Source organism: Mustela lutreola, chromosome 3 (genome assembly GCF_030435805.1).
Source record: "Mustela lutreola isolate mMusLut2 chromosome 3, mMusLut2.pri, whole genome shotgun sequence".
In the NCBI taxonomy this organism is placed as follows: domain Eukaryota; kingdom Metazoa; phylum Chordata; class Mammalia; order Carnivora; family Mustelidae; genus Mustela; species Mustela lutreola.
The window spans coordinates 112,926,664-112,946,269 of NC_081292.1; the positions used below are offsets into that span (position 1 = coordinate 112,926,664).

Genomic DNA, 19,606 nt, shown 5'->3' on the forward strand with positions numbered 1-19,606 from the left:
AATTTTCTACAATTAGAAAAACATTAATTAAATTTTTAAAATGTTTAAAAGAGAAATCAAGAGAAACAAGTGAAGTTAATTTTAATACTATGTTTTTTTTAACCCACTGTATGTAAAATACTTCAGTATGTTATCAATATAAAAATTATTGATGAGATAGTTTTTATTTTTTTAGTACTAAATATTCTAAACATTTCCTTTCTACTTCAGTTTCCATTTCATTTCAGTTTCAGTTATTATTTCAATTTTAGTCACTAAACATTTCAATTCAGTCTAGCCACATTTCAGTTCTTTAGTAGCTACATGTAGCTAGTGGCTAGTTTATTGTGCAGTGCAGGGCAGGAGTTAATACTTCCTGTATTTGCCAGTCCTCCTTGAATATATTTTATCTCATGAGGGCTTATGATGTTTTAATTTTTCTCTGTAGAATATAATTTAGGTCATAAAATGTTTACCTAGAATATTTTTAATGATAATTTTAAAATAACTTACCACTCATGAAATAAATATATAAATTATTTGTGATGTATTATTTATTACTAAGTGGTTTCCTCAACTGTGGAATAGTGAAGGGAAACATTGTAAGGTTAATTTTTATTGGAAGGTAATTGGGATGGGTCTAATTTTGTCATGAGAGTGCCTTGGGTTTGAGAACCAGAGAATGGGGAGAAGTGTAGGATAGGAAGATCTTTCTAGGAAGAGTTTCTAAATAATGATGTTTTCTTATGATTTTTGAATGACTGCTACCTGAATGATCTGTCTTTATTTCTTTATCGTGCATTAGCTGAGACCAGTGAGATTGTTTTGAAAATGAACACAGTATTTATGTGTTAAAGTGGTAAGGAAAGTGAGTCAAGAAAGCTAATTATCACCTTGTATCTATTGTCTGTTCTTGTAGATAGATCTCCCAAAGATAATTAAAAGCAGAATCTTCTACCTTTTTTCTAGCACTTCATATATGTTTGATATTGCTCATCTTAGCAACTGCTACCTCATTTTCTTATTTAGAAAGTCCAGTGAAGTTATCTGGGAAGTCGGAAGATTACAGGTGCCATCAAAATGACTTTGCTATAGTTTTACTCTGGCTTTTGCCTTGAGTACTGTGTAGACTAAATGGAATCTATTAAAATCAGCTATCTGCTACCTTTTAGTAATGCTCTAAGATCATATTTCTTTGTTGCTTCGTTGAAGTGTCTGTACATATTTTAATATTTGAGAACTTCTCCAAATTTAAATTTTGTTTAAATAAGCTTTAGTAGAATGCTAGAAATTCTTGGATAAAGCAAATTTTTTTTTTTTAATTTTTTATTTTTATAAACATATATTTTTATCCCCAGGGGTACAGGTCTGTGAATCACCAGGTTTACACACTTCACAGCATTCACCAAATCACATACCCTCCCCAATGTCCATAATCCCACCCCCTTCTCCCTAACCCCCTCCCCCCAGCAACCCTCAGTTTGTTTTGTGAGATTAAGAGTCACTTATGGTTTGTCTCCCTCCCAATCCCATCTTGTTTCATTTATTCTTCTTCTACCCACTTAAGCCTCCATGTTGTATCACCACTTCCTCATATCAGGGAGATCATATGATAGTTGTCTTTCTCTGCTTGACTTATTTCGCTAAGCATGATACGCTCTAGTTCCATCCATGTTGTTGCAAATGGCAAGATTTCATTTCTTTTGATGGCTGCATAGTATTCCATTGTGTATATATACCACATCTTCTTGATCCATTCATCTGTTGATGGACATCTAGGTTCTTTCCATAGTTTGGCTATTGTGGACATTGCTGCTATAAACATTCGGGTGCATGTACCCCTTTGGATCACTACATTTGTATCTTTAGGGTAAATACCCAATAGTGCAATTGCTGGGTCATAGGGCAGTTCTATTTTCAACATTTTGAGGAACCTCCATGCTGTTTTCCAGAGTGGCTGCACCAGCTTGCATTCCCACCAACAGTGGAGGAGAGTTCCCCTTTCTCCGCATCCTCGCCAGCATCTGTCATTTCCTGACTTGTTGATTTTAGCCATTCTGACTGGTGTGAGGTGATATCTCATTGTGGTTTTGATTTGTATTTCCTTGATGCTGAGTGATATGGAGCACTTTTTCATGTGTCTGTTCGCCATCTGGATGTCTTCTTTGCAGAAATGTCTGTTCATGTCCTCTGCCCATTTCTTGATTGGATTATTTGTTCTTTGGGTGTTGAGTTTGCTAAGTTCTTTATAGATTCTGGACACTAGTCCTTTATCTGATAAAGCAAATTTTAAAGTTGAGTTGATTCAGTTTTACCCTTATTTTTTAAAAAACTGAATGCTAATTTTAACAAACTGTTGTTAATTTCTTAAGGGACATTGAATAGCAAATATCTTAAATCTAATTATAAATGCCCTCTTTTTAAGTCAGTGACTTTTCAATAGAAGACGACTTCTAGAAGCTCTTATGATAAAATATTTAGGGGGGTAAAAGAGGGACCTATAAATTATGACAGATATAAGCATGTCATTCATTAGGTTTCACTTTGTTTTCTTTTTTTTTTTAGTGGTTTCTGGCAAATTTGTCATATCAAGAAGCACTTTCAGACACACAAGTTGCTATAGTTAATATTTTGTCCTCAACTTCTGGTAAGAAACTTGTCTTTAAAATCTACATTATAAATTAAAATCTATTTCTGTTATATCTATCTATCTATATTCGGCTATATATATATTATATATACACTCTCTTTTTAATATATATATACACACACATATACACATTTTTATCTTATAAATTATTACATTCATTCTGATGTACATTAGTGTATTGTAACTATATAATATCGGTGGTTTTATGCTGCAGCTTTGTGCTATTTATATTCCTTTGGTTATTTTACTTTTTTTTAATATAAAAACATATTAAAGTTTTATAGGCTAGTTCTTTATATTATAGTCATTCCTTTCACATTCTTTCTGAAGATCTTTTTCTAGACCTTTTGACTAAATGTAATTGCTTATTTCAGAGCCATAATTTACCTTATGAAAGGTGTTTTATTTTAAAAAATTGAATTACCTTCCAAATCTGGGAGAGGAAAAGTATTTTTGAAGCTATAAAACTAACCTGAGCACATATGCTTGACTATGATGAGGTCATAATGTTACTCTGAGTGCCCAATTTCACTCTTTTACTAGTTTAAAGTAAACGGGGCTATATTGTTAAAATAAGCGTGGTTAAAATAAGCATGGTTTAGTTTAAAGGCTATTTTTGACAGTATTTAAACTGATGTATCTTTTTTCCTTGTAGGACTTTTTACCTTAATTCTTGCTGCAATGTTTCCAAGTAACAGTGGAGATAGATTTACTCTTTCTAAACTATTAGCTGTAATTTTAAGGTAAGAATATAGTGTAATAGCTAGTTAATTCTGCTTAAAAATGTAATGTTTAAAAAATTTCTGATAGTGACATAGGATAGTTTGTATTATAGTGTACTGTATAGGCAGAGAAAGATAAAAATAAAAGAAGGTTTTATATGGACAGCATGCTACTCAGCTTGTGTCACATCTTTGACTAGTTTTCTAGGTGTTCCTGGGGAGAGTAACTGGAGGGAGGGATCCCAAAGCGCTCCCATTCATGGGAGGACAGATGGTATAATACTATGTATTGTACTGGTGCTTACATTTAACTTAATGTGGCAGCTTGATCCTCATTATCTCCAAGTTCCTTTTTCCTTTTCCTAAAACAAGTTACCTTTTTGTTTTTGTTTTGGGTTTTACTTCTACTTCTGAAAGTCAAATATGCAGTCTTTCTTGATTGGCTCAGCCTCAAGTGATCTTTCAGTTATTTTCTATATAAATCATTTGGCAACTTTGCATTACTGTATATCATCAGTATCGTCAATAACTGTATTTAAGTCTTTTATTTTTATGTAACTTTGTGTTTGTCTTACTTTTCTGTGGATTATAAACCTTTAAAGGCCACTGCCTTGTTTTATACTTATTTTTGCCACCAACAGTTTAGCCTAGGGCTTTGCTTACCAGCAGTACTCAAAAAAGATGTGTCAGTTTGGTAAAGCTGTTGTTTTACTGAGGAAAAAAATCAGGAATCAGAGAAGGTAGTAGAATGATTTAATAGAGAAAGTAATGTTTCCTAGCTGTCAGAGCGGGGTTTGAATCAGAGCTTTGTTCTTTGTTTCTGTCAGTTCCCTTAAATTCTCCAAGAGGGTTCCTTATGTGAGAAAATGTTGATAGTATCTACTTTCCAGATTTGTTTTTAAGTTCAGAGGGAATGTATGTAAAAAATTATTATAATGGGGACTGAGGTACTCTTATTTTGATGTGTTTCTCCTTTATTGATATAATCATGGTAGTTTCCAAGGTTAGACTGGTTGACTAATTTACTATAACTAATTTATTATTTAGATTTTATGACCAATAGAAGTATATCATATTGCATGATTGACTAATTGTTTTAGCCAAACGTATTTGTGTATTAGGGAAATGTGATAGATTTATATTGGGGAAGTAAATGAGGTTTTATTCAACTTTATTAAAAATTCATGCCAATTTTTAACTTTTCTTTTTACTGTATTAATATAAAGTTTTAAAAAAGAAGGAAATAGTTTTAAAATGTTGACTTTGTAAATTTTGACAGAGTTCATTAAAGTAGATCTAGAACTGGGGTCAGCAGTGTAAGGCTAGCTTGATTCCTATTTTCTTAAAGTTTTATTGGAATATCCGTTCTCATTTGTTGGCGTATTATTTATGGCTCCTTAAGCACCATAATGATAGTTCCGTTGCAACAGACTATATGGTCTGCAAACCGAAAATATTTACTGTTTTTTCCTTTGAGGAAGTTTGCTTGACCTGTGGTCTAGAAAAATTATTACTTAGAATATTTAATATATTTATTACATGTTCTTAATACTATATTGAACATTGATTATACTTTGTTTTGAAGTAGTCTTGTGCAATGAGATTCAGTTTCTGAGGTTATAAAAAGAATTTGACATAGCAACAATTTTGAAGGAAATCTGATAAGCTAAAAAGTCTCACATTATCAGTCTAGAGACAAAAAAGCGGGTGTTCCCCATCTAAGCTCTCTGGAATTCAGTCCTGTCTCCATTATTACTAGTTTTGTGGTTTGGGGCAAGTTTCTTGCCTCACTGTGTCACAGTTTCCTCACCTGTAAGTTGGGAATACTAGTGAGTTGTCTCAGAGGATTCTTACGAGTGTTAAATGAGTTAAACCTTTAAAAGTGCTAGCAACAGGGTCTGATGTATAGTAGGTGCTCAATATAGTTAGTCATTGTGATTATTATTATCTAAATGGAATTGAAACCTCTAGTTTCTAGGATGTTGTGGGTGCTCAATAAATAATAGTTGAATTTAAACAATGATTGTTTAACAGAAAATTAAAATATTTAATTGAGAGACACGAATACTTAATGTAAGCACTAGATTTGATTTAGGATGATATAATTCCATAAGGCAAAAAAAAAAAATGTTTTTAATATTCCTTTCCTGTGTCACTTAGTTTTTTTGCATCAGTAGTTAAAGAATTAGAATGGCTTTTAAAAAAGTTAACACTATTTTATCTGCTTTAAAAATATGTACAATTACAAGAGCCATAGAAATAGACAATAGTTATAAGCTCCCTGAGAACAGGAACTACATCTGTTCTGTTTGCTCCTGTAACACAGTGATTAGCTCAGTAAATAATAACTTGAAAATTTTTTTCAGTAAATAACAACTGAGTGAATGAATGATCTCAGATTTCTCTACATCTTTAATTCAGCCTTTTATCATCCATTAATTAATTAATCATTTAAACATTTAAGGAGAATTTTATTGCTAATTTAGGTTTTATCAGTAGGCAAGATTTAGTGCTATTGCAAGATGTGCATGGATATACTATATGTATATCTTCAAAAAAAAGTTTGGAAGAGGGTAGACAAGTTGGTTAACTGAAAAGAGCAGGTAGCATAGGAAGTCAAAGTACTTACCTAGAAGCAGACTGGCTGAGTTTCAGTCCCAGCTATGTGATTTTGGTCAGGTTACTTTGTATATTTGTGCATTTGTTTTCTGAAGTGTAAAATGGTAATGGTAGTAGCAATAATACCTTTATTATAAAGTAATTTCTACATTTTGTGAGAATTAAATGAATACAAGTATAGCACTTATTCTGTCCTGCTCATATTGTTCGAATATTAATTAAATCACTAAATTCTTTGGCAGTTGTAGTTTTGCCCAGTTTTGAGAGTAGTCTAGATCACTTGTAAATAGTTTTTATCTTTATTATTATCCCTTTTTAAGGAGCTTATTGTTTTGCTCATCAGTAATCCTATTATTCCCATAGCATTGGAGGTGTTGTGCTGGTAAACTTGTCGGGGTCTGAAAAATCTGCTGGAAGAGATACAATAGGTAAGTATGTGACTCTGCATTCTTTTTGTTAAGAGTATACAAGAAAATTTTGTGCATGTCATTATGTCTTTATGTGCATGTGTGTGCAGACACACACATACAGAGGTCAGGTGCTAACATGGTCTTTTTTTAACTTTTCCTTTGGAAATAATGTAAAAAATTTCAAAAATAGTTTACAGAATTTTCATATAGCCTTCACTCACATTCTCTGCTAACTATGTACATAACTGAAGTATAGTTATAAAAGTCAGGAATTAACATTGACTATCATATATATATATATGTATGTGTGTGTGTGTATATATATAAATATATATATATATATATTTTTAAGATTATAGAGAGACAGGGCCTGGGGAGGGACAGAGGGAGAGGAAGGAAGGGAATCTGAGGCTCCATGCCCAATGCTGACTCTGATGTGGGCTCAGTTTCACAACCGTAAGATCCTGACCTGAACCCAAACTGATATTATTATCCCTATGCAAATACTCTGCTGTTTAACCAACTGAGCTATCCAAGCACTCCAACATTGATTATAATTAAATTATCTGGTCTGTATGTATATCCTTTTTAACTCTCAGCATTTTTCCCACTAATGTCTGGTACAGTATCACTTGTTGCATTTAGTTTTCATGTCTCCTTAGTTTCCTTTAGTCTGGAACTGCCCCTCAGTCTTTTTTGGTGGTGGTGGTGGTGGTCTTTTATAACCTTAACACTTTTGAAGGATACTGTCTAGTTGTTTTGTGGAATGTTCCTCACTTTGGTTTGTGTGATACGTCTTTATGGTTAAATTTATGTTGTGTATTTTTGGTAAGAATGCCATGGAAGTAATATTAGAATTGTCCTGATCCACATACCATATCAGAAGGCACATGGTGTTGTCCCGGTACTAGTGACTAGTTAATTTTAAGGTAGTGTATGCTAGGTTGCTCCAGTGTAAAGTTACACATTTTTTTCTTTGTAAGTAATAAGCATCTTGTGGGGAGATACATTGAGACTATGCAAATACTCTGTTTCTGTTACACTTATACTCACTAATTTTGTGATTCACTCATGTTTCTTGTCTAAAACATTTACTTCTAAGGTGAACACTCAGTTTTGATCCATTGTTTAGGTTAAGCAAAAGCAAAGATAATCAGAACCCATCTTAATGGTTTCCCTCTGGATACTTTGTTTAGACATTTGAAGTTCACTGAATGGAACGGTGCTTTCTAAATCATCTCTGGTCACTGCCCAGTGAGCCATGCCTTGAACTGTATCACCTCTTTCTCGGCCAGAGCTACTTTGTATATGTAAAACAATACACGTATTTGTTGTATATGTGTGAGATTTTTATTGATAGGCTTTCTTTTTGCTTTTTAAAAATGCTTTAGAATAATTTTTAAAAATAGATTTAATAAAACATTGGACTTTTGGATAATTAAAGTATTAAATGTGGTCACTTGCCAGACGGCACATTAATTTAGCTATTTTTAAGGACTTACCAAAATGTTTTTGAGAATGAGTTAATTATTAAGAGAACCAATATTTATTATGCCTATACTACCTTCTATTATGTTAGATATTTTAGAACAATAGAAAGTATAAGTAATGTGTTTGCAGTTTTCAAGGAGTTCTTGATTTTAATCATTAGATTTATAAAATGAAACCACTAGAGAATAAATAATTCTATACTAACCATGTAAGTATTAAGTGGTCTAAAATAGAAGATAAGGAGGATGGAAGTTCATGGAGGAGAGGGAGATGCTTTGTGGCAGAAGTGGGAATTTTAACTGGGCTTTGAAGATGGTAGTGGAATATGTAATAAAGATGATAGGTCACAGTGGGGAGGACTGTATAAGCAGTGGCTTAGAGATGGAAGGAAACATTGTTATGCCAGACAGTGTCAGGTGAAATTGTTTATGTAGGGGAAAATATGAAGTTGCGTTTCAGAATTTAGAAACAAAGTGTTGCTTATATGAGTTTTAATATTATATCATGCATGTTTGGCTAGATCATTGGATGTTTTTGCATGCATTTGTTCACTCGTTAAACTTCTTCCTCTACTCTTGAAGGGCATGAGGGAGGTGGGATTACTTTTATTTTTTCATATTTGTGTACTTCTTGAAATCACATCTGACACATAGGTTTTAAATAAGTGTGTGTTGAATGAGTTAATGAACAAATGCATTAATTCATTATGTTGATTTTTACAGGTTCCATTTGGTCTCTTGTTGGAGCTATGCTCTATGCTGTCTATATTGTTATGATTAAGAGAAAAGTAGACAGAGAAGACAAGTTGGATATTCCAATGTTCTTTGGTAAGAATATGTCTACCTGTAAGGCTACTTTCTTTGAATGATTAACTTAGGGTTTTGTTTTTGGAGGGAATAAAGAAGCCTTTCTCTTCTTCTCCATATAATTCTTTAAAACCATCAGATTTTAAAGATTATGAAGTCCAGTCTCAGTGTTTCTCTCATACCTTGCCCTGCATTAGTTTGCACCTGTGATGGAATGCTCGTTTCCTCAGTGTGAGGTAAAGAAAGAAATTCCTCCTAATGCCTTTTTTGCTTTCATGTCTTTAGCCTTTGAATCAGATATTTTCTTCATTGCTATGATAGAATTACACTGTTTTAGGCATGTAAGAATATACTTGCTGTATTACACCTTTTGCTATTTTTGAATTGTTAGAAGCTTTAGATTGGAGAAACTGCTCCCAATTATATATATATATAATACCATTCTAGTCTATGTACTGTTCATTTAAAGTCAAGGGCCATTTAAAGGCTTACCACTGCACTTTAAGATATAGATTCTTTTATGATAAAGATTTTCAAATTACCCAATTGTAGTTTCTAGCATCAGTTCTTAATTTCGGTAAATAAAATACCTAATATGATTTATAAGCTCTTCCCTTGCCTTGTATTAGCTCAGTAAAAAACTTGTGCTCTCTGTTAGATATCTGTAGATGTCTTCCTAAAGATACCTGAGTATCACTAGATAAAAAAGCCTGGTGATGAAAGTTCGAAGTACAGCTAATAGGGAATCAGGAGACCAGGAATATGGCTGTTCTAATTTCATTTATTTCATACTCATCTGCAAAATGAGGAAATTGGACTGGATAAGTAGCTTTCAAACTGATTTGCAGAGGATCCTGTGAAGGGTGAGAGGAAGTAGAGTTGCACGCATGGTTCTGGTTCTTAGACTCTTTTGCTGCTTCAGCTAAAACAGTTCTGTTTTGGGGGCTTTTGCATTATAATTTAATTTGTAGAAAATATTTTTCTGCTAAAAAGTGTTTGAATATCTTCACCTGATGATTAACAGAAACAAAACATTTGGAAAGCTACCAGACCAAGTGATCATTCAAGTTTAAATATGGAATTCAATTAATATACCTTAAGTATGAAGGTAACTTTAGTGATGCCTTATTTTAGAGTCATAGAAAATTCTACTTGGAATGGAACAAAATGCTAATATTTTTTGAGTTGTTTTTTTTTAAGACTGACAATCTTCAGGAAAAATTGTTCAATTTATTGTTACTACAGTACACACAGTCATGTAACTTGATTGGTCTTCTTCATATATAATGTAACACAGTATTATTTTGACCTGGACCTTACAATAGGCAGGACAGAAAAGACATTAGGATTGGGTTGTGCAGGGTTCTTTAGGCATGGGGATAGAGCAGAGCATAACAGGGAACAATGTGTAGATCTATGTGATTGGACTGGAGACTCACTTTAGGGAAGAATAGGAGGATACGCAGGCCAGATTCTGAAGAATCTGGAGAATAGGTGGAAGCAATTGGGACCTTTGTCTTTAGGTCTAAAGGTTGTTAATTTATGTGGGATTCTGTGGACTTAATTTAGCTCAGGGACCCCAAACTAGATTTGGTTTTTGGTAATGCCAAATTTTGGTGTTTTAATTACAGCTTTTTAATGTTGTGTAAGCTTGGTCCCTTTTGTATGTGTCATTTGATTTGTTTTTATTTTTATCGCTAGTTATCTTAAATTGGGTATCTTAGAAGCAGGATATGATTTCTCCCCCCCCCCCATTTACATTTATTTATTTATTATGTTAATCACAGGAATTTCTTGTGGGTGATTTATTGAGGGGCACTCTGCAGGGAAAACTGACAAGGAAGTAAGAAAAGCAGGATAGAGAATCAGAAAGAGCCATGTGGGCTCATGTATAACTGAGGTTTGGCCCAGTTTGGGGCATGTCGGGGCAACAGGAAGAGGGGAGGGTGAAGGAGCAGATAACACTTCAGGAGGGTGAAGAAGAAGGTACTCCTCAGAGACCTTCTGGGCTTGAGCCATTAGGATTTCAGCCATGAGCATGGCCTTGTGCATCCTTCATGAGTTAGTTGTGGGCTGTAGAGGGGGTGGGCTGATCAGGGTGGGAACTTCATGGGAAAGACAAGCTTGTTTGCTCTCCAAGACAGTTCTTCAGAGATGGTGGGTGGTTCTAAGTCCTTAGCAGCAAATAGAGAATGGACACTCCAGTCCTGTTTAGATTTAACTAGGCATCCTAAATTCTAGTTTATTATTTAGGAACAAATACAAAATACATATTTACTGTGATTTAAGTTTCTTTTAAGTAAGCTCTATAGTTACCTAATGGATCTATGATGTTCAACTGTAGAGGAAGTGCAATAAAAATTACTATAGAATTGTAAATTTTTCCTTTATAGTCTTTGTATTCACATGTAGTAACATTAAACTTACATTTCTTTAGTAGTAATAGTTTACCTTTACTAACTTTTTATGCCAGGTACTGTGTTATATTGTATAAGTGTTTCATCTAATTTTCCCAGTAACCAAATTAAATGTGATTTTATGGTTATGGGTTGGAAAACTGAGGCTTAAGAGAGGTTTTGCATCTTGTATAAGGTTTACAGTACTGGTGAATGGTGGAGCTGGGATTGGAACTCAGGGCAGTCCGACTGCAGAGCACACACTTTTGCACTAAATGTTACAGCCTTCCTTTACAGATAGTCTGCATGTAGTTCATAAGTTGAGGAGCTGTTTGTGTATATATGTTATCTCACCAGTTAGCTTATGAGCTCCCTGGAAAGCAAGGACCAAGAATATATCTGGTTTGGAAACTTCTCCGTTATTCCCAGCAATAGCACAGGTGCTTTAAACATAAATATGTGTTAAATCAGAGAGCAGACTGTCTACTTCCCCATAATTAATTTGGGCTGCATATCCATACACACAGATATATCAGTTATTTCATTAAGTTTGAAGTCACTAACTTATTAGTAGCTAAGGTTAACAACCTTTCTTTTTGAATTAGTGGTTTATTCTGTAGTAGTTGCTCTGTGCAGCGTGAATAGTGGAATCTTGAAGACTCAGTGACCACAGTTGCTAGTACAGTTTTTTCCGATGTTGAGCTGCCCATATGTCTGACTGAGAGAAAGAGAAGTTCCAGTTAAGGAAACCTGTTGGAGCTCTTTGTGCAAAATCTAATGTTTTCTAATTACAGCATTATAAGTTTGAAAAACTTAAATGAATCTCAGTTACTAACTGTTGTCTCTTTTATACATATTTAGGTTTTGTAGGTCTGTTTAATCTGCTGCTCTTATGGCCAGGTTTCTTTTTACTTCATTATACTGGATTTGAGGACTTTGAGTTCCCCAATAAAGTAGTATTAATGTGCATTATCATTAACGGCCTTATTGGAACAGTTCTCTCAGAGTTCCTGTGGTTGTGGTATGTACTATTTATACCCTATGATTTATTAGATACCAGCTCATGGACTTTTGGATAGTTTAAGCATTTGTTTTCTTTTGTCTTCTGATGGCTTCTTCTGTACACCTTCTCCCCCTACACACTTCACACTTTAATAAATTAACTCCACTAGAGCAGGAACTTTGTTTTTTAACTTCTGTACACTGACTGTATAGAGTAATACCTTATACGTAGAAGGAGCTCAATAAATATTTGTTGAATACATATTTGAATGAATGAATGCATATAAATGATCTAAATTTATAGAAGTGTTTTAAAAGTAGAATGTTATATAGATGAAAGGTGTCATTATCTAATGGAGGTTTATATTCTGAATATGAATAACATGAGTTCTGAGTGAGAATCTAGGGAACTTAAGAGACTTTGGAATGGTTGTTCATAGACTTTTTTTGTTTTATTCTTAGCACTTTTCATATAAGTGAGATAGATATGTAACCCTGATTAATTTGAGATGTTAACATGTTTTGAAATGTTGTATCAAATATATTGATGTGTGGTAATGACCCTAAAATAGTTTGAAGACAATATCATGTATGGAATTTAAGAAATCTTTCAAATACAGAGCTTTAAAGTTAGTCATGTTACTATCTAATAGGAACCGAAAAAACACCACAAATTGTACTCTTAAGCTCCTAAATGGATTTTACGATACACAAATTAAGACCACTGACTAGTTATCCCTTGCAAAAGACTGAGACAAAATAGCCTTTTCCATGAAGACTTCCTTAATGCTCTACCTGTACTTTTCCCTCTCCTCAATTAGCGAAATTTCGGTTTTCTTGATATTCTTCCACGCTTACTCCCTTTCACGTAGCACTTAAAGATAGACTTTATTTTATAGTTAATTTATGTCCTTAAGTTTTCTTTACTGATCTAAAACACTTTGATATCAGAATCCATTTATTCATTCAATCTTCCATCTTTCATTATGTGTATTTTATGTGCTATGTTTTTTTAAGCCAAGAGATTTACATATTTTATCTTCTGTATTAATATATATTGTATACTCTCTCATCCTATTGCTTCTTTTCTATCAATTTTGGTATTTCTTTTGTTCTCTGGTTTCTCTTGCCTCTCTCTACTCTTGATTCTGAACAGATAGAACTACTTATTGGTAGTTTTTTGATTGAACTCTGTTGAATCATGAGGGATTGTTGATATTCCATCATTTTTTACTACAGTTTAATTATGTACTCACTGTATTTTAATACAGGTTCATGTTTTCTAGGAATTTTAGTTTAAATTAGATAATTTCAAGGCAAAGTAATAGATTTGAAAGCAATTATTAAATTTTTCTTTGGACGTTAGACTAGAGAAGGGTTAAGTATGATGCCTATTACATTATTACATTAAGACTCATAATAAACAGATTATGTAACTACAAATATTAAAATGCTCATTCTTTATTGAGAGCTCCAGTTTTAATTAAACATACAGTAGAGAGTTTTATTATGATTAGCAGAATTTAATATAGGCTTTAGGGGATGATCAAGTAGGAGTTGTGACATGTAGTCTCTCTATGTGAGCTTTTTTTTGCTCCTTTAGAAAACTTTACATTTAAATAAATAACATGTTTTAGAATTTTTTAAATTTAACTTTTTTAGAATGAAAAGAATAATACGTACAAAAGTTTACAAAAGGATATACAATGAAAAGGAAATGTTTTCTCTCTTTCACTTTAAATCTCCATTCCTTTTTCCCAGAGGCAACCATTATTAACTTCTAAACCTTCTACAAAATTTTTTACCCATGTAGAAGTGTGTATCAGTCTCCTGATCCACCCCCAATCTGTCTTACTTTTAACACACAAATGAGGACTTGCTGTGGATATTGTTTTGTACTTGCTTTTTTTCCCTGATTGTTTTGTAAATCTTTACATATCAGCAGTTAGGTTCAATTCATTTTTTAAAACCTATGTAGTGTTCTAGTATATTATGTTCCAATCCATTATGTTACATACCAGCTAGAATATAATGTGTTTTACCTGTTCCTTATATCAGCAGTTAGGTTCAATTCATTTTTTAAAGCCTACGTAGTATTCTAGTATATTATGTTCCAATCCATTATGTTACATACCAGGTAGAATATAATGTGTTTTACCTGTTCCTTATTGGTAGACATTTTAAGTTCCCAGTGCTTTGCTTTGTAAATAAAGTAGCATTGAATATCCTCCTGTTTATCTTTGCATGTATACTTAAGTAAGCTGCAGGTTAAATGCCTGTAACTGGAAAAGACTAAGTCAGTCATATGGATTTTAGATTTTGATAGAGAATTGCATTATCAATCCCCATGGAGGGAACACTATTTATTTTCCCAAATGTGTATATGAGTATGTATTGTTGAATGATAAATTGGACATTCATAGTCTTATATTATGATAAAAGCTATGTTTATCCTTACCTAGAATGGATTTTTCAGGATCTCAAGAAAGTTTATTTTTCATATATACTTTGACACTCCAGTGATTAAGAGTACTAATGGTAACGGCTCAGTAGCAGCAAACCAATCAGTAATGAAACAAACACATCCCTTAAATTCTGGGTGTTCTTGGCAACCGAACAAGTTTAAGAAGCTTATCTCTATATATTTTACATCTTTTTTTTTTTCTTAAAGATTTTATTTATTTATTTGACAGACAGAGATCACAGGTAGGCAGAGAGGCAGGCAGAGAGAGAGAGGAGGAAGCAGGCTCCCCGCTGAGCAGAGAGCCCGATGTGGGGCTCGATCCCAGAACCCTGGGATCATGACCTGAGCTGAAGGCAGAGGCTGTAACCCACTGAGCCACCCAGGTGCCCCTTACATCTTTTTAAATCATAAGAAAATATACATTTAAATCAACTCATAATCTGCATGTAGGATGATTCCCTTTTTTTGGCGGGGGGGGGGGGGATCAGGGTTATTATTGTATGTTTAACTATAAAAAGAACAGTAAACTTCATCTTACATAATCCAAGTGCTGAGTAGTAAACTACAGATTTCAAAGTGTGGTTGTGAGCTTTTTTTTTTGTAAATTTAAAGATACAGAATTGTCACTGATTTTTTTATTTAAAACAAACAAACAAACTGAGGTGCATTGTTAAGCCCAAATCTTGTACCATTTATATAGATGTTGAATGATAGTACCTAGTTCTTTGTCTCAGCATTTCCTAAAGTAAGTCCCTGAAATGATAATAGATGACAAAAGGATTCAACCATCAGCTAAATTGGGAAAAGCTGGTGTAAGTCAAACAGTTTTCTTGTTAATACTTTGTTTCAGATTCTTCATGATTGTACTTTGTGTTATAAATCTCTAAAAACATATGCCACATTAAAAATTTTTTTGACCTCTTGAACTGTCTTTTCACAGAGCAGCTCATGTGTGGTAGGAACTACTAGTGCTTGAGTTCTCTTTACTGCAGTGATAAGAACTGATGGTATAGCCTCTGTTGAAATGTTGAGTGACACTTTATCAAGAGATAGGCTCTTTTTTTGCAGGACAGTATTAATTTTGTCATATACTGAGCTAGAATTTAGTAGTTTAGAATTTCTGTGAGTCTCTTAATTATATACATTATGGTTTTATCTTGGCTTATAATTAATTAATCTATCTATCTATCTATCTTTCTTTCTTTCTTTCCGTAAGTAACCTCTGCCTGCAATGTGGGGCTCAAACTCATGACCCTGAGAGCAGGAATGCTCTCAGCCAGGCACCCCTATTTTCTTTTTATACATCCACATTATTAGTCTGTATAAATGGCTTACCTATTCGGTATAATGCTTCCTTTCATTTTTTCCCTTCAACTAAATAAAACTTTCCAGAGTGGTAATTCAAAATTTGATACCAACATTGAAAATTCAAGGTGAAAAGAAAATGAAGAACTTATATTTTGGTTAGAACAATTACCACAAAAAAGGAAAACAGGAAGGAAGTATACTTTAAAAATTATCAGCTCTTTTCATTGCTAACCCAAACCAAAAGAGCAACACAAATCTGAAGACTATTTTAATTTTCATGAGAGTGAGATATTTTTGCTTTGCTGACAGACTCGTAAGTTGGGCTATCTACTTTCTTAAAAGTCTGTGTTGTGAAGTAATATCCTGAAGTTTAATTAAGCTATTTTCTTTGTTAGCTAGGTATTACAAAACTATAAGAGTTCTTTTGACAGTTGTATAAAAAATGTTAGTGAAATAGAAGCTGTACATCCAATGTTGAATAGTATGTGTAAGCAAATTTTGAAAATAGTATGAAATACTTGAAAATTTTATTCTTATATATTTGGATTTTTTAATATTTGAAGGTAAACTTTAAAAAATCATCCTAGTTGCTTTATGGCTTCTCAATCTGCCCTAAGCTTTTGTCTTTATTCCTGATATTTCATGCCTATATTTTCTTTGGTGGTTTTACTTTTTTCATATGGAAATGTTTATTTTCTTTTTTTCCTTTTTAGGGGCTGCTTTCTTACCTCATCATTGATAGGCACACTTGCACTAAGCCTTACAATACCTCTGTCCATAATAGCTGACATGTGTATGCAAAAGGTAAGGCAAACTGTTCATTAAATATTTTAGATGAATTTTTTTTGAGAGAACGTGCACAAGAGAGCATGAGTGGGAAAGAGAGGCAGAGGAGAGAGAATCTCAAGCAGACTCCCTGCTGAGAGCAGGGAGCCCCTTTGGGACTCGAGCTCATGACACTGACATTGTGACCTGAGCTGAAATAAAAAATCTGACACTTAACCAACTGAGTCACCCAGGTACCCCCATTTTAGATGGATTTTTTAAATGGAGTAGTGAAAGTTAGGACATATGATTAAATTATAAGCCATACAACCATGATTAATAGTTGGTGCCTGCTCTGCCTCTCTAAGGTGCTTTACTATATAGAGATATAAAAAGTACCAAAGAAATGGATAATCTCATACATTTTTAACTTTTATTTTTTCTTAATTTCTAAGTTAAGGACAATATCTTAAATATAGTTCTGGTCCAGTTTGGGAGCTGGTTATTCCACATTTTGTTGGTAAGTCAGTGGTATAGAATAGGGGATGGGATATATTTTATTATATAAGTAGTAGTGTTTTGATTCCTAAGATAAATTCCAAAGATTCCTTAATACTGCAGTAACATTATAGATATGAGCAACATAGAATTATGTTTCTCAGCAAATGCTCATTTCTGTTCAGGACTCAGGAGGGCAGGTGCTCTGTTCCTCTTCTGTGATGTCCTGGTATGGATGCAGGGATTTTTATGGCAAACATTGGCAATGGTAACATCACAGAAAAGAGAATCTCTCCCCACAGCATGAAGCAAGGAATTTCTTTACTGCTTCTAGGAGTAACAAGGAGAAAAGAGGCATAGTATATATAGTACTAAAAGATGTAGTGTAGTCATTTATCACTCAGTTCAAAGTTTACAAACTTTGTTTTTTTGTTTTTTGTTTTGTTGTTGTTGTTGTTTTTTAAAGATCTTATTTATTTGATAGAGAGATCACAAGTAGGCAGAGAGGCAGGCAGAGAGGGGGAAGCAGGCTCCCCAGTAAGCAGAGAGCCCGATGTGGGGCTCGATCCCAGGATGCTGAGATCATGACCGGAGCCGAAGGGAGAGGCTTTAACCCACTGAGCCACCCAAGTGCCCCTGATTTTTTGTTTTTGTTTTTTTTTTAAGATTTTATTTATTTATTTGACAGAGATCACAAATAGGCAGAGAGGCAGGCAGAGAGAGAGAGGGGGAAGCAGGCTCCTCACCGAGCAGGGAGCCCGATGCAGGGCTCAGTCCCAGGACCCTGGGATCATGACCTGAGCCAAAGGCAGAAGCCTTAACCCACTGAGCCACCCAGGCGCCCATTGTTTTGTTTTTTTAAGAGAGAAAGAGTATGAGCAGGAAGAGGCAGAGAGAGAGAGAATCTTAAGAAGGTTCCATGCCCAACTGGAGCCTAACACAGGGCTTGATCTCAACACAGGGCTCAGTAACACACCCCTGATATCATGATCTGAGCCAAAATCAAGAGTCGGATGCTTAACTGACTGACCCCCCCAGGCTCCCCTGAACTCCCAAGTATTAAGTAATAAAATGGTGTGTGTGTGTGTGTGCACGCGCGCTTTGGTTTAATAAAATTTGAAGAGGAAATACTTAAAAGCCCAAAGGCTTATAATATATTGAAGTTAGAATCAGATTTTTAAAGTGATTTTTCTTTAGATCTTTGTGCAGTTCATAGGATAAATGCAAAATACTCCAAGTGATATATATTCTAAACAATTCTGTGCTGATATTTACTTTGTTTCATGACTCAGTGAATTCTTATTTATTTGTCATGGTTAAAAACAGCTTCTCCTTAGCTGAGAATTATCTTATGTACCATGAATTTTAAAAGAATGTGAATATTATAAAATGTACATAACACTAAAGTTACACATCATTAGGTTCTTTACAGATTTGAATAATAGCGAGATCCTTCCACATCTCAGGATCTTGAATATCAACCAAACTTGCTCTAGTGAAACTGGGGAAGTATTGTTATTAGAGGATTTTGGTAGACTACTATGTAAATGAATTTTTCTGTACTATATTTTGAAAACATCAGCTTTTGCAGATTTGAAAAATAAAAATTGAAGGTTAATTTTAGGATTAAAAAAGATCTGTCACAGGGGACCTAATTTTATTAAATGATTATGTAATTTGTTTAATCAAATACTTCAAGATAGGACAAAACAGAAGAAAAGGGAAAATGAAAATAAATAAACAAATAATTGTTTGCATAATTAGAAAAACATAACCAGTCCTTTCTTGATTGTCTTCACACCTAGAATTAGCCAGTTAAATGAGTAGGGGGTGGGCCTTTTGGTGCATGGGAATTGAGGGTAAGAGGATACCTTCTAGAAAAAGTGGCAGGGTGTGCCCCAGAGCTGTAGAAACAGGAGGGACTTCTGGATGGCTCAGTCCGTTTACATTTTAGCTTCCTTAGGTTCAGGTCATGATCCAGGTCCTGAGATTCAGCCTGGTCTCAGGGACCCTGCTTAGCTACCTCTCCCTCTGCTCCTCCCCTGCTCATGCTCTCTGTCTCTCTCTTATGTAAACCAGGAGGAAAAATAAATAAATAAATAAAAAACAGGAAAATCTACTTTCACGGGGTTTTTGATTTTCATAGCCAACTGTATTTATATATAGTTTCTGAAATTAGCAGTTATCAATATCTTTTATCATGCCTAAAATAAATCATTACCTATTTAATATAATTGGTATTTTGTGTAATAGGAAGCATCTCTGATTGTATTCAGATTTGTATTCACATATATTCAGGTTTTTAGATATTTTTTGTAATGTAGACAATATTTTGTTATAATAAATGTCTTCATGTGAAAAATTGTCTTCATAGCTTGTTGGGAATCAAATTATAAGTTTTTTATTATGTGGCGACATAAATAACTTGCGTTGTTACAAGGGAACTTGGTCTTTAAAAGTCAACTAGGGTTTTACCTACCTTACAAAGTTTGCTTT

The 19,606-nt window shown here is 33.8% G+C and overlaps 1 protein-coding gene across 2 annotated transcripts in view; it reads left to right on the plus strand.

Annotated features, from left to right (window-relative positions):
• Positions 1-19,606, plus strand: part of SLC35F5 (solute carrier family 35 member F5) — a 40,092-nt gene that overhangs the window by 15,294 nt on the left and 5,192 nt on the right. For both annotated transcript variants that reach the window (XM_059166684.1, XM_059166685.1), the window contains 6 exons: positions 2,545-2,626; positions 3,285-3,372; positions 6,334-6,398; positions 8,594-8,698; positions 11,935-12,094; positions 16,561-16,651. In XM_059166684.1, the coding sequence (XP_059022667.1) occupies positions 2,545-2,626; positions 3,285-3,372; positions 6,334-6,398; positions 8,594-8,698; positions 11,935-12,094; positions 16,561-16,651 (591 nt within the window). The remainder of the gene's footprint in view (positions 1-2,544; positions 2,627-3,284; positions 3,373-6,333; positions 6,399-8,593; positions 8,699-11,934; positions 12,095-16,560; positions 16,652-19,606) is intronic.